The 14,364-nt window shown below is 43.8% G+C and overlaps 1 protein-coding gene across 1 annotated transcript; it reads right to left on the reverse strand.

The window, feature by feature from the left end:
- Positions 1-779: 779 nt before the first annotated feature.
- Positions 780-13,925, reverse strand: LOC124012981 (transcription factor E2F3-like). Its single transcript, XM_046327082.1, has 7 exons — positions 13,373-13,925; positions 10,250-10,358; positions 6,432-6,651; positions 2,851-3,012; positions 2,625-2,739; positions 2,334-2,505; positions 780-1,795 (listed from the first exon to the last, which is right to left on the reverse strand). The coding sequence occupies exons 1-7, from the start codon at positions 13,691-13,693 to the stop codon at positions 1,746-1,748; spliced, it is 1,149 nt and encodes a 382-aa protein (XP_046183038.1). The 5' UTR covers positions 13,694-13,925; the 3' UTR covers positions 780-1,745.
- Positions 13,926-14,364: the final 439 nt, after the last annotated feature.

Raw genomic sequence — 14,364 nt, forward strand, 5'->3', positions numbered from 1 at the left:
TGCAACCTTCCGGTTTCTAGTCCAACGATCTAACCACTAGGCTGCCCTGCCGCCCCTAATGATTGGGTGAGTCTGGTAAGAAAACATCTACTTCCACGTTTAAACTAAGCAACATGTATTTAAAAGTAACAATCTATTTGGTGAGCCCTGAGAAACTTAACATGAAGCCATGAGTTGGTACATAACGCTAGTAAATAAGTAATGGCTGGTAGCATGGCACCAGCGGCTGAAACAAAGTGAGGGTGTGTCTGTAAGTCTGTGTGTGTGTGTGTGTGTGTGTTACTGGTGGTAAGGAGGAACATTGCTTCAATATATAAAAATAAAAAAATCAACAGAGGCTACGGGTGGCAGTAGGGAACAACCAACCAATATAACACACTCTCCTAAAATAGATAAAAATAAAAATACAGCAAGCCTCCAAAATGGCACCCCATTCCCGACCCCAAAATGGCACCCCATTCCCGACCCCAAAATGGCACCCCATTCCCGACCCCAAAATGGCACCCCATTCCCGACCCCAAAATGGCACCCCATTCCCGACCCCAAAATGGCACCCCATTCCCTACCCCAAAATGGCACCCCATTCCCGACCCCAAAATGGCACCCCATTCCCTACCCCAAAATGGCACCCCATTCCCTACCCCAAAATGGCACCCCATTCCCTACCCCAAAATGGCACCCCATTCCCTACCCCAAAATGGCACCCCATTCCCTACCCCAAAATGGCACCCCATTCCCTACCCCAAAATGGCACCCCATTCCCTACATACTCGACCCCAAAATGGCACCCCATTCCCTATATAGTGCACTACTTCTGAACAGAGCCCTGATAAAAAAAAGTAGTGCACTATATAGGGAATAGGGTGCCATTTGGGATGCTAGGGCCATCTCTACATACTCTGGTTATCCTAACAATACCAGTGAGTCTCTTCCCCGTGTTGGGTCAGAAGGCTCCATGTGGAAGACCAAGGGACTCAGGTACCATCGACGCCCAGGCAGACGTCCCCATCCTGGGGCCTAGATATGAGGTCTGCTCGCTTCTGGTGAACCCGAGAACCAGGACATGGCCGGGTAGGGTCCACTACATCACATTATTAAACACAGGTTGACAGATAAGTCACACAGTGGAAGATATGGGTAAGAATCTGTGTCCAGGGGGTTGATATCCATAACCCATCTCTGTTAGGGACAATCTGTGTGTTCAGACGAGAACAGTTCATCAAGAAGACATAACGGTCTGCTAAGGGGAGTGAGGGATTGTTTAGAGAATGTTGGTTTGCCTGTCAGTGCAGGTCTCACCAGAAAGACAGGCTTTGAGAAGGGGTTTGTCTGTTCGTTCAGCCACAGAATTCTCCCCCTCCTAGACAGCTTGTGTTTGTGCTGGCCTGCCACATTTGTCCGGATGGCAACGTAGGCTTACTTCCTTCACATCTATACCAAGAACAGGTATTTTCACATTCAAGGTCAATTACACAGCAGGTTCTCTATGAGCGATCCAGTCCAGGATGTCAAGAAAAAGCATTGCTCCAAAATGGCTGCTGAAACCACTGGGCTATAGGATACATCAGTTCATTATACTGTAAATGACCACATTGGGGCCAATAACATGGCTCCAAAATCAAAACACCCCAAAATGGCCGCCGAGTTTCCATTTCACTCAGTTACAGAGCAGGTCTTCCAGTTGAAGCTCGTCCAGGTCGTAGGAGAACAAGTTGTCTTCCCCGAGGCTGAGCATGTAGTCGTCCTCAAAGAGGATGGAGGGAGAGAGGGGGACAAAGGGCTCCTGGTCGACATCCTGGAGGGGGAGGAGGGAGACAGGGGTCACTGTTGAGCATGCTGGGAGCCTGGACAGGGCGTTGGAGAAACTAATACTGGCGCTATCGGTGGAGTTATTACCCCCTAGTGAAATGGAGAGAAAGATGGAAGAGAGGTGCAGAGAGAAAAGGGGCAGAGCGAGTGCTTTGAAGGAGTAGTTCGCCCAACAACCAACCACAGAGAGAGAACTCTAGTGCCCAAAAGCCTGTTTTAGCATGGGCAGCACCATTGAGGACTTTCACCATTTTGAAGTAGTAAACTGGGCGGGACTTCCTATGGGTTAAGTGCCTTGCTCAAGGGCACAGAATTTGTCCCCTAGCCGTCTCGGGGATTAGAACCAGCAACCTTTCGGTTACTGGCCAAACGCTCTTAACTGCTAGGCTACTAGGTCGCTCTAGTAGCAGAAACAAATGCACTACTTCAAAATGGAGATGGCCTCAATGGTGCTGCCTGTGCTCCCTCAGACGCCATAATGGGACAGATAGATAAAGATGTGATGTCAGGGTTTATGGGCTCACCCTGTGACACCTTGAAGACGGACAAAGAGGAGTTTCCGTTGACATACGATGAAGAGGGATGTCCTTTTCCATTCAGTGCCACGTTGTTCAGCGTGGAGGAGGTGGCGTGGTCATCAGAGCAAAGGAAGACTTCTATTGGACCCTGGGTACTGCTCAGGTGGACCTGGAGACTCTTGATTGGACAATCAACAAATCAATAATTTCAGTATTTCAGCAATTCAAAAGCCAGCTGCAGGGAATAAAGACAACATCGACCATAATCAGTGTGTGTGTGTGTGTGTGTGTGTGTACCTCTGCAGGGTCTTGCACCTCTAGTCTGGTTTCAGCAGGGGCTTTGACCACAATGACCGTCTGGTCCTTGAGACTAGGAATCCTCTTCACATCCTCATACGATATGTATGCAAACATACCCAGGGGTTAAGGAAAGAGTAGTCATTCACACACAGACAACACACACACACACACACACACAGACAACACACCTCAAACACAGCAGGCCTGTTAAATGGAAGGCTATTTCCTTGTGGGTGTGTCTTCAGTTATCTGTTGGACGATGCGTGTAGAGATGTGTAGGAGTTCATCCAGTCTCTTCTCCTCCTGGGCCAACTCCAGTAGCTCTTCACCCACAGAGCCAGGGGTCTGGACCCTGGCAACTCCCTGTGGAGACAGGCTAGAGCCCCTACACACACACACACACACACACACACACACACAGCACATGTTAATACCATTGGTGGAAAAATTACCCAATTTTAATACTGTAGTAAAAGATACCTTAATAGAAAATGAGTAAGTCACCCAGTGAAATAGTATTGGAGTAAAAAGTCTAATAGTATTTGGTTTTATAGTTACTTAAGTATCGAAAGTTAATTGCTAAAATGTACTTAAGTATCAAAATGTAAAAGTAGAAATAGTTTCAAATTCCTTATAATATATAACCCAGAATATAGCACCATCTGGGTTTTCTTAAATTTACAGAAAGCCAGGGTCACACTCCAACACATCATTTACAAATGAAGGATGTGTGTTTAGTGAGTCCTCCAGATCAGAGGCAGTAGGGATGACCAGGGATGTTCTCTGTTTAGTGAGTCCACCAGATCAGAGGCAGTAGGGACGACCAGGGATGTTCTGTTTAGTGAGTCCTCCAGACCAGAGGCAGTAGGGACGACCAGGGATGTTCTCTGTTTAGTGAGTCCTCCAGATCAGAGGCAGTAGAGATGACCAGAGATGTTCTCTTGATAATTGTGTGAATTGGACCCCTTTCCTGTCATGCTAAACATTCAAAATGTAATGCGTACTTTTTGGGTTTCAGGGAAAATGTACAGAGTAAAAAATATTTTTTTTCTTTAGGAATGTGGTGAGGTAAAAGGAAAAGTTGAGAAAAATATAAATAGTAAAGTACAACCACAAGTACTTAAGTAGTACTTTAAAGTATTTTTTACTTAAGTACTTCACACCACTGGTTAATACACGCAGAGGAGAGAACGCATTTCACACACTTGAGTTTCCCTGTGACATGTAAACTCAGCAAAAAAAATAAAAATATCTTTCAAAGAATTCGTATAAATCCAAATAACTTCAGATCTTCAATGTAAAAGGGTTTAAACACTGTTTCCCGTGCTTGTTCAATGACAAATAAACAGGCACCTGTGGAACGGTCGCTAAGACACTAACAGCTTACAGACGATAGGCAATTAAGGTCACAGTTCTAAAAACCTTAGGACACTAGGTCTTTCTACTGACTCTGAAAAAAACAAAAACAAAGATTCCCAGGGTCCCTGCTCATCTGCGTGAACGTGCCTTAGGCATGCTGCAAGGAGGGCATGAGGACTGCAGATGTGGCCAGGGAAATAAATTGCGATGTCCGTACTGTGAGACGCCTAAGACAGTGCTACAGGGAGACAGGATGGACAGCTGATCGGCCTCGCGGTGGCAGATCACGTGTAACACCTGCACAGGATTGGTACATCCGAACATAAACACCTGCAGGACAGGTACAGGATGGCAACAACTGCCCGAGTTACACCAGGAACGCACAATCTCTCCATCAGTGCTCAGACTGTCCACAATAGGCTGAGCGACGCTGGACTGAGGGTCCTAATGAGACATCGGCAACAATGTCGACTACGGGCACAACCCCACCGTCGCTGGACCAGACAGGACTGGCAAAAGTGCTCTTCACTGACAAGTCGCGGTCTTGTCTCACCCTGGGTGATGGTCGGATTCGCGTTTATCGTCGAAGGAATGAGCGTAACTGTGACGCCTGTACTCTGGAGCGGGATCAATTTGGTGGTGGAGGGTCCGTCATGGTCTGGGAGGTGTTTCACAGAATCATCGGACTGAGCTTGTCGTCATCTCAACGCTTTGCATTACAGGAAGACGTCCTCCTCCCTCATGTGGTACCCTTCTTGCAGACTCATCCTGACATGACCCACCAGCATGACATTGCCACCAGTCAAACTGCTTGTTCTGTGCGTGATTTCCTGCAAGACAGGAATGTCAGTGTTCTGCCATGGCCAGCGAAGAGCCCGGATCTCAATCCCATTGAGCACGTCTGGGACCTGTTGGATCGGAGGGTGAGGGCAAGGGTCATTCCCCCCAGAAATGTCCGGGAACTTGCAGGTGCCTTGGTGGAAGAGTGGGGTAACATCTCACAGCAAGAACTGGCAAATCTGGTGCAGTCCATGAGGAGGAGATGCACTGCAGTACTTAACCTGTCTGGTACACGTGGGACGCTAGCTTCCCACCTCGACAACAGCCAGTGAAATTGCAGGGCGCAAAATTAAAAACAGAAATCCCATAATTAAAATTCCTCAAGCATACAAGTATTCCACGCCATTTTAAAGATAAACTTCTTGTAAATCCAGCCACAGTGTCCGATTTCAAATAAGCTTTACGGCGAAAGCACACCAAACGATTATGTTAGGTCAGCACCTAGTCACAGAAAACCATACAGCCATTTTCCAGCCAAGGAGAGGGCTCACAAAAGTCAGAAATAGCAATTAAATTAGTCACTAACCTTTGATGATCTTCATCAGATGGCACTCCCAAGTCTCCATGTTAGACAACAAACGTTTGTTTTGTTCGATAAAGTTAATCTTTATGTCCAAATACCTCAAAAGGCACAATGCTCGCTCTCAACATCAAGACGAAAAGTAAAAAAAGTACAATAAAATATATTAGAAACATGTCAAACCATGTTTAAAAATCAACCCTCAGGTTGTTTGTCATAAATAATCAATAATATTTCAACCGGACAAAAGCTTCGTCAATGGAAAAGGTAAACAAGAAAAGCGCGCTCCCGATCACGTGCTTGGTTCATGTCTGGAAATGTCCACTGTCCTCTCATTGAAAGTGGTGCTTCGCACCCATTTTTCAGAGTAAAAGCCTAAAACAATGCCTAAAGACTGGTCACATGTTGAGGAAGCCATAGAGATCGTGAACTGGGTCCTAAGTCATTGTATGGTGGATAGGATTTCAATGGAGAAAAAAAGCCTTTCAACATAAAAGTACTCCCTGGTTGGATTTTCCTCAGGTATTCACCTGCCATATCAGTTCTGTTATAATCAGACATTATTTTAACAGTTCAACACACTTTAGAGTGTTTTCTATCCAAATCTACTAAAATGTATGCATATCCTAGCTTATGGGCCTGAGTAGCAGGCAGTTTAATTTGGGCAGACTTTTCATCCAAAATTCCAAATGATGCCCCCTACCCTAGTGAACTTAATGCAGCTGGTGGCCACAACAGATACTGACTGTTACTTTTGACCACCCCTTTGTTCAGGGACACATAATTCCATTTCTGTTAGTCACATGTCTGTGGAACTTATGTCTCAGTTATTGAATATTATGTTCATACAAATATTTACACATGTTCAGTTTGCTGAAAATAAAACCCAGTGGACAGTGAGGACGTTTATTTTTTTTGCTGAGTTTATATACACACATTTGGCATCGTCATGACTACCCCCATCTCAATGGCTGGGATATCTTGCGGCGTTACGGCACAGTTCCATCAACTATGGAGAATTTCTAACCAGGCAGCTGTGTATAAAGATCATAGACAGAGACAGACCCCCCCCCCCCCTCACTCACATCCATTGGATGTTGTTCTTAGACTTCTTCTTGATGAGATGCACCCCCTGCAGGACGTTGGTGATGTCATAGAGGCGCCTCTTCCTCACCTTGAGGGACTCCGCGGCCCGGTTGAGGTCCACTACCCCGTCACTGGACTGGGCCAGCAGCTGGACAAACTTCTGGGTCAGGAGGCCTAGAGAAGTGTCATACCTGGTCTTCTCTAACGTGGAGGGGGGAGCTGGAGAGAGAGGAGATGGGTTAGTTAAAACCTCTCTGGGATATGTGGGACGGTAAGCATCCCACGTCAACAACAGCCAGTGAAAGTGCAGGGCGCCAAATTCAAAACAGAAACCCCATGATTAAAATTCCTCAAACATACAAGTATTTCACACCATTTTAAAGATAAACTTTTAAATCCAGCCACAGTGTCCGATTTCAAAAAGGCTTTACGACGAAAGCACACCAAACGCCCTTCTGTAGCTCAGTTGGTAGAGCATGGGTAGTGTGGGTCCGATTCCCGGGACCACCCATACGTAGAATGTATGCACACATGACTTTAAGTCGCTTTGGATAAAAGCATCTGCTAAATGGCATATATTAAACGATTATGTTAGGTCAATACCTAGTCAGAGAAAAACAGCCATTTTTCCAGCCAAAGAGAGGTGTCACAAAAAGCAGAAATAGAGATAAAATGAATCACTAACCTTTGACACTCGTTGGACTTCATGTTACACAATACATGTATGTTTTGTTCAATAAAGTTCATATTTGTATCCAAAAAATCTGTTTACATTGCCGCGTTTTCAGTAGTTCCAAAACATCCAGTGATTTTGCCACATCAATTTACAGAAATACTCATAATAAATGAAGAAATACAAGTGTTATGCATGGAACTTTAGATACACTTCTCCTTAATGCAACCGCTGTGTCAGATTTCAAAAAAAGCTTTACGGAAAAAGCAAACCATGCAATAATCTGAGTACAGCGCTCAGACAACAAAACAAGCCAAACGGATATCCGCCATGTTGTGGAGTCAACAGAAGTCAGAAATAGCATTATAAATATTCACTTATCTTTGATGATCTTCATCAGAATGCACTCCCAGGAATCCCAGTTCCACAATAAATGTTTGATTTGTTCGATAAAGCCCATCATTTATGTCCAAATACCTCTTTTCTGTTTGCGCGTGTAGTACACAATCCAAACTCACGACGCGTGGGCAAGTACAGGCGAAAGTTCAGACGAAAAGTCATATTACAGTTGTTAGAAACATGTCAAACGAAGTATAGAATCAATCTTTTATGATAAAAACATCCCAATCTTCAATAATGTTTCAACTGGAGGTTTCCTTTGTCTGTAGAAATGCGATGGAACAGCGCTAACTCACATGAGCACGCGTGATCAGCTCATGGCACTCTGCCAGACCCGACTCATTCAGCTCCCATTCCCCCCTCCTTCACAATAGAAGCATCAAACAAGGTTCTAAAGACTGTTGACATCTAGTGAAAGCCCTAGGAAGTGCATTATGACCCCATAGACACTGTATATTCGATAGGCAATGATTTGAAAAACTACCAACCTCGGATTTCCCACTTCCTAGTTGGATTTCTTTCTCAGGTTTTTGCCTGCCATATGAGTTCTGTTATACTCACAGAAACAATTCAAACAATTTTAGAAACTTCAGTGTTTTCTATCCAAATCTAATAATAATATGCATATTAGAGGTCGACCGATTATGATTTTTCAACGCCAATACCGATAACTGGAGGACCAAAAAAAGCAGATACCGATTAATCTGCCATTTTTTTTGTTGTAATAATGACAATTACAACAATACTGAATGAACACTTATTTTAACTTAATATAATACACCAATAAAATCAATTTAGCCTCAAGTAAATAATGAAGCATGTTCAATTTGGTTTAAATAAAGCAAAAACAAAGTGTTGGAGAAGAAAGGAAAAGTGCAATATGTGCCATGTAAGAAGGCTAACATTTAAGTTCCTTGCTCAGAACATGAGAACTTATGAAACCTGGTGGTTCCTTTTAACATGAGTCTTCATGTTAAGAAGTTTTAGGTTGTAATTATAGGAATTTTAGGACTATTTCTCTCTATACGATTTTTATTTCATTAACCTTTGACTATTGGATGTTCTTATAGGCACTTTAGTATTGCCAGTGTAAAAGTACAGCTTCCGTCCCTCTCATCACCGCTACCTGGGCTCAAACCAGGAACACATCGACAACAGCCACCCTCGAAGCAGCGTTACCCATGCAGAGCAAGGGGAACAACTACTCCAAGTCACAGAGCGAGTGACGTTTGAAACGCTATTAGCGCGCACCCGGCTAACTAGCTAGCCATTTCACATCGGTTACACCAGCCTAATCTCGGGAGTTGATAGGCTTGACATCATAAACAGCAGAGCTGCTGGCAAAACGCACGAAAGTGCTGTTTGAATGAATGCTTACGAGCCTGCTGGTGCCTACTTATCGCTCAGTCAGAGTGCTCTATTAAATCATAGACTTAATTATAACATAATAACACACAGAAATATGAGCCTTTGGTCATTAATATGGTCGAATCTGGAAACTATCATTTCGAAAACAAAATGTTTATTCTTTCAGGAACCGTTCCATATTTTATCTAACGGGTGGCATCCCGAAGTCTAAATATTGCTGTTACATTGCACAACCTTCAATGTCATAATTATGTAAAAGTCTGGTAAATTAGTTCGCAATGAGCAAGGCGGCCCAAACTGCTGCATTTACCCTGACTCTGCGTGCAATGAACGCAAGAGAAGTGACACAATTTCACCTGGATAATATTGCCTGCTAAGCTTTCTTTTAGCTAAATATGCAGGTTTAAAAATATATAGTTCTGTGTATTGATTATAATAAAGACATTTATGTTTATGGTTAGGTACACGTTGGAGCAACGACAACCCTTTTTCACAAATGCGCACCGCATCGATTATATGCAATAAGAATGTGTTCTTAACTGACTTGCCTAGTTAAATAAAGTTTAACACTGATTTCCGATTATTATGAAAACTTGAAATCGGCCCTAATTAAACGGCCATTCCGATTAATCGGTCGACCTCTAATGCATATATTAGCAACTGGGCCTGTGTAGCAGGCAGTTTACTCTGGGCACCTTATTCATCCAAGCTACTCAATACTGCCCCCTCAGTCCCAAAGAAGTTAAGACAGGACCTGGAAGGAGGGGGTGAGATGGGTTAGTTAACAGACAGGACCTGGAGAGATGGGTTTGTTAACAGACAGGACATGGAGGGAGGGGTTAGTTAACAGACAGGACCTGGAGGGATGTGGTTAGCCTAGTGGTTAGAGTGGAGCGTCGGCAGGTAGCCTAGTGGTTAGAGTGGAGAGGCGGCAGGTAGCCCAGTGGTTAGAGTGGAGGGTCGGCAGGTAGCCCAGTGGTTAGAGTGGAGGGTCGGCAGGTAGCCCAGTGGTTAGAGTGGAGGGTCGGCAGGTAGCCTAGTGGTTAGAGTGGAGGGTCGGCAGGTAGCCTAGTGGTTAGAGCGTTGGGCCAGTAACTGAAAGGTTGCAAGACTGAATCCCCGAGGTGACAAGGTAAAAATCTGTCGTTCTGCCCCTGAACAAGGCAGTTAACCCACTGTTCCTAGGCCGTCATTGAAAATAAGAATTTGTTCTTAACTGACTTGCCTAGTTAAATAAAGGTAAAATAAAAAAAATCTAATAAAAAAATATTTCATTTTTTCAAATAACTCACCCTGGATGAGAGCTTCTGCTTCATGATTAAAATGTCAATGAATCCCATGGTAACTAAACCACCCCCATAATGCCCCCCCCCTTACTCTTGGGTCCTCTGAGGGAGAGCCTGGTGGCTCGCTTAGCTCTGGAGCCACTGTTCGTCTCACTGGTGTACTGTTGATCACTCTCCTCCAGCTCCAACCGACGCTTCGTCTGACAAACAGAAAACATTTGTACAAGGTGACAATCTGGATGAAAACAGAACAGTGAAACTGTGGATCAAATCTGAGGTGAATTATGTTGGTTCAGGGTCCCGGTGTGACAATCATCGTTCTAACAGCAGGTAGCCTAGCGGTTAAGAGCGTTGGGCCATCAAACAAAAGATGCCCGTAAGCAAAAGGCACTTAAACTCTAAAAGCGCTCTTTTTGAATTGGACAAGAGCAGTCTGCTAAATGACTAAAATGCATAAAAGCTAGTTGCCGATTTCACCATCCATAAACCAAATACCAGCTCAGAATCAACAGAATGAATACACCCCTGATCACACGCAAACACAGTTCACTTTCATAGCAGCCACATACAAACAGCATGGTCTTTCGATGGCTGTATAATTCCTTCTCGCAACTTTTCCCTTCGCTTGTGGACTTCAACATCAGCGGTCTGTGACCAGGCGAAGAAAGCTTTCCATGCCAAACCTTCCGATCATAACCACTACACACAGCCTACATCGTTGTCACCATATTGTCATCATATTCAACATAACTACAAGAAATAACGCAGTAGTAAACTCACTACAATCATGCAGTACAGTCTACAGTCAAGAGCAAGCAATTTAGCAGTTAAACCGGCAGGCCAAAAGCTTACTTTGACTTGGAAGAGATCCAGTGTTGATTAGCCATAACCAGCTAGCTAACATAGCATCCCTCTCTCTTGGATAGCCATAGCCAGCTAGCTAACATAGCATCCCTCTCTCTTGGATAGCCATAACCAGCTATAGCCAGCTAGCTAACAAAGAATCCCTCTCTCTTGGATAGCCATAACCAGCCAGCTCCCTCTCTCTTGGATAGCCAGCTAACATAGCATCCCTCTCTCTTGGATAGCCATAGCCAGCATCCCTCTCTCTTGGATAGCTAAGCTATAGCCAGCTAGCATCCCTCTCTCTTGGATAGCCATAGCCAGCTAGCTAACATAGCATCCCTCTCTCTTGGATAGCCATAACCAGCTATAGCCAGCTAGCTAACATAGCATCCCTCGCTCTTGGATAGCCATAACCAGCTAGCTAACATAGCATCCCTCTCTCTTTGATAGCCATAACCAGCTATAGCCAGCTAGCTAACATAGCATCCCTCTCTCTTGGATAGCCATAACCAGCTAGCTAACATAGCATCCCTCTCTCTTGGATAGCCATAGCCAGCTAGCTAACATAGCATCCCTCTCTCTTGGATAGCCATAGCCAGCTAGCTAACATAGCATCCCTCTCTCTTGGATAGCCATAGCCAGCTAGCTAACATAGCATCCCTCTGTTGAATGCATTCAGTAGTACAACTGCCTATGTATCCCCCTTTCCCTTTGTTTGAGCGTGCTAAACTAGCTATATGCATTCGTTAGCTAAGTATGTGATAGTTACAAAAAAAATACAAAATATAGCTACCGCTCTTGCTTAATTTTTGAAGGTATTAATTTGTTCAAAACTGTTCAAACATTGTCTTTCTGAGTCAACTACTCACCAGGTATGCAGTGCTAGCTAGCTGTAGTTTATGCGTTCAGCGCTAGATTCATTATCTAATCCTTTGATTGGATGGAACACATGTCAGTTCATGCTGCAAGGGCTCTGAAAGTTGTCATAATTACAGAGTAAGTCTATGGAAGGGGGTGAGAACCATTAAACTCCTAAAATTTTGTATGGAAGTCAATGTACCTAGAGGACGAAAACTAGCTGTCCTCCGGCTACATCATGGTGCTACCCTACTGTGTGCTATTGAGGCTACTGTAGACCATTGCAAAACAGTATTTGAATCAATTATTTGGTGACATGAATATATTTAGTATAGTTTAATCTAAAAATAAGGATGAAATGTTTCGCTATTTCTACAAAATTGACTGAGGATGGTTCTCCCCTTCCTTTGAGGAGCCTCCACTGGTCACCTCCCTGAGTTTGCATAAATAATATCCTTGTGTGAGTTAATATGAATGGTCATAACACAAAATGTGCTGTTTATGGGGGATGCAGTTTGCACGTGCATGCTTACAGATTTAGACCACAGCGAATCTGAAACGTGGTGTACCTCCTCATGGTGGGACTTCTAAGTTAGCTAGCAAAACGTTGTTCAGCCTATACGCTTACGATTGTCATTAGATACATGGAATATAGTTTTTATGACAAGGGACTAAAAGTGCTGGAACTATGACAAATAATTAAGTTTGATCCAAAACAGCTGGAGCAAAGGATTACAATTGGGATGGTTGGTGGGACAGACCGCTAAACTAGGAGAAGATTCTCCCACTTCCCCCTCCAAGCTTCGTTTACCGCATAGCTTGTGGCGTTAAAAACAAATAAATAAAAATGTTCTTTAGATATTCGTGCCTAGCTAGCAAATGAACATGAGCGAAGACACGTTTTTCTGTCGACTGTATTTATGATCCGAGTCGCGGTTATTCTTACGATTTCATTTCTGCAGGTCAAAACTTTAGGAAGTTGCCTGCTCACGTTACATTGGATAATGGAAAAACAGAAATACTCAGGTCTAGTTGTCTGATTGATTTGTTTGACGGGTCGTTATTGTGCCAAACCAGATCATTAATTCGCTAGGTCGATGTGTTGCCTATCCAACTAAGACGAGTGCTTGATAATGAAAAAGCCGTCTGTCTAATGAACCAAATAGGGCTTTTCGGTGACCCTTTATAAATCCACTGTCAAAAGGGACAATTAAAAAGTCGGAAACGTGGCAAAGTGGTTTTAAATATACATGCATAAAAGGAGTCAACGTGTAACATTTGCAAATGAAAATAAATTACACGTTTTGTATTTAGCTAAAAAAATCTAGGTAACACTGCATACTACTAACAATAACTATCGAAGTAACTTTAATACGGGTATTAAATGTCGGCTAGGATAAGTCACTAGTTATAGCGAACATAATGTAAAGTCATAGTTGTTAGTTAGTTTGCATTCATGTGACTGCCCGGAACATTGTATGCCAAAATGAGCCATCGCGTTACGGATTACCGGGTGTCTTCCGAGGGGTGGTCGCTGTCCGGTCTCGTCTGTAGACACCCCGATGGGGGTAGTAGTGTATAGCGGACTCTCGGTCCAGTCTGGGACACCGACATTATTAGTCTGGTTCGGACAGGGCGGAGGGGTTAAGATCTGATCATTGGCGTACTGGGTCAGAACTGTGCGGTTTTGGTCCATGGAGGAGCCCCCGACCCCTGAAATTAGGACTTTCTCCGGGACAGAGGCTCCCCCTTTTCTCATCATCAGGCGCGAATGTCCTTTTGTCCCTCCGCTACTTTGGAGCACTTTTTTTTTCTTCTTCAAAATCCGCATCGATTCGAGAAAAAAAAATATATATATAATCAGGGATATCGTTAAACTAATATCTTACATGCCCGTTCGTTACAATTTGATACACGATACGTTTCTAAAACAGGGACGATGCAACGGATTTTATTAGGTCGCAAGATCCACTCCTGCTGCCTGAAAATGACAAGTGAATTATGGGATGCAGTTTATCAACGAAGGGCCCTCACGCGAAACTCGGATTTCCCGGGAATGTTTTAAACAAGATTTACATATAGAATGCTATTGGTTAGAGTAGTAGCAGACTCCCCCTTCACGTCATTGCGTCAGTGTGTCTGACCAATGGGTGAGGATTTCCGACAGACAAAGCAGTGTCCAGTGTTTACTTGGGGGTGATTCGATTCATCTGTCTGGGCGCCCAGGTAGTTGTGTTTTGCACCTGGTGAAAGTTGATTGCATTCGTTTAGGAACCGGGCCGCCTCCCGGGTGTGAGCCATGGCTCAATTTGCTCAAAACAAAAGTGGCGTAATTAAGCACGTCGAGTAATGAGTACGATTCTGTGTTTTGACATGTAACAGGGATTGGTTTTTATAATAACGCTTCACCTGCCTTTCCAAATGAAAACTGGTTAGAAAATTCTAACATATGTTATGGGAAATAGCTTTTGTATGTTTCTGGACGATGCACAATGCTACCTT

Source organism: Oncorhynchus gorbuscha, linkage group LG24, assembly GCF_021184085.1.
Source record: "Oncorhynchus gorbuscha isolate QuinsamMale2020 ecotype Even-year linkage group LG24, OgorEven_v1.0, whole genome shotgun sequence".
Taxonomy (NCBI): domain Eukaryota; kingdom Metazoa; phylum Chordata; class Actinopteri; order Salmoniformes; family Salmonidae; genus Oncorhynchus; species Oncorhynchus gorbuscha.

What these genes read in the sequence shown, in the direction of transcription:
- LOC124012981 (XM_046327082.1), bottom strand. Translation starts at nt 13,693, where the DNA reads ATGCGGATTTTGAAGAAGAAAAAAAAAGTGCTCCAAAGTAGCGGAGGG. An exon ending in CACCCCTCGGAAGACACCCG is followed by an intron (nt 10,359 to 13,372) that starts GTAATCCGTAAC and finishes TCTGTTTGTCAG; the next exon opens with ACGAAGCGTCGGTTGGAGCT. An exon ending in GAAGACACACCCACAAGGAA is followed by an intron (nt 2,740 to 2,850) that starts ATAGCCTTCCAT and finishes ACCCCTGGGTAT; the next exon opens with GTTTGCATACATATCGTATG.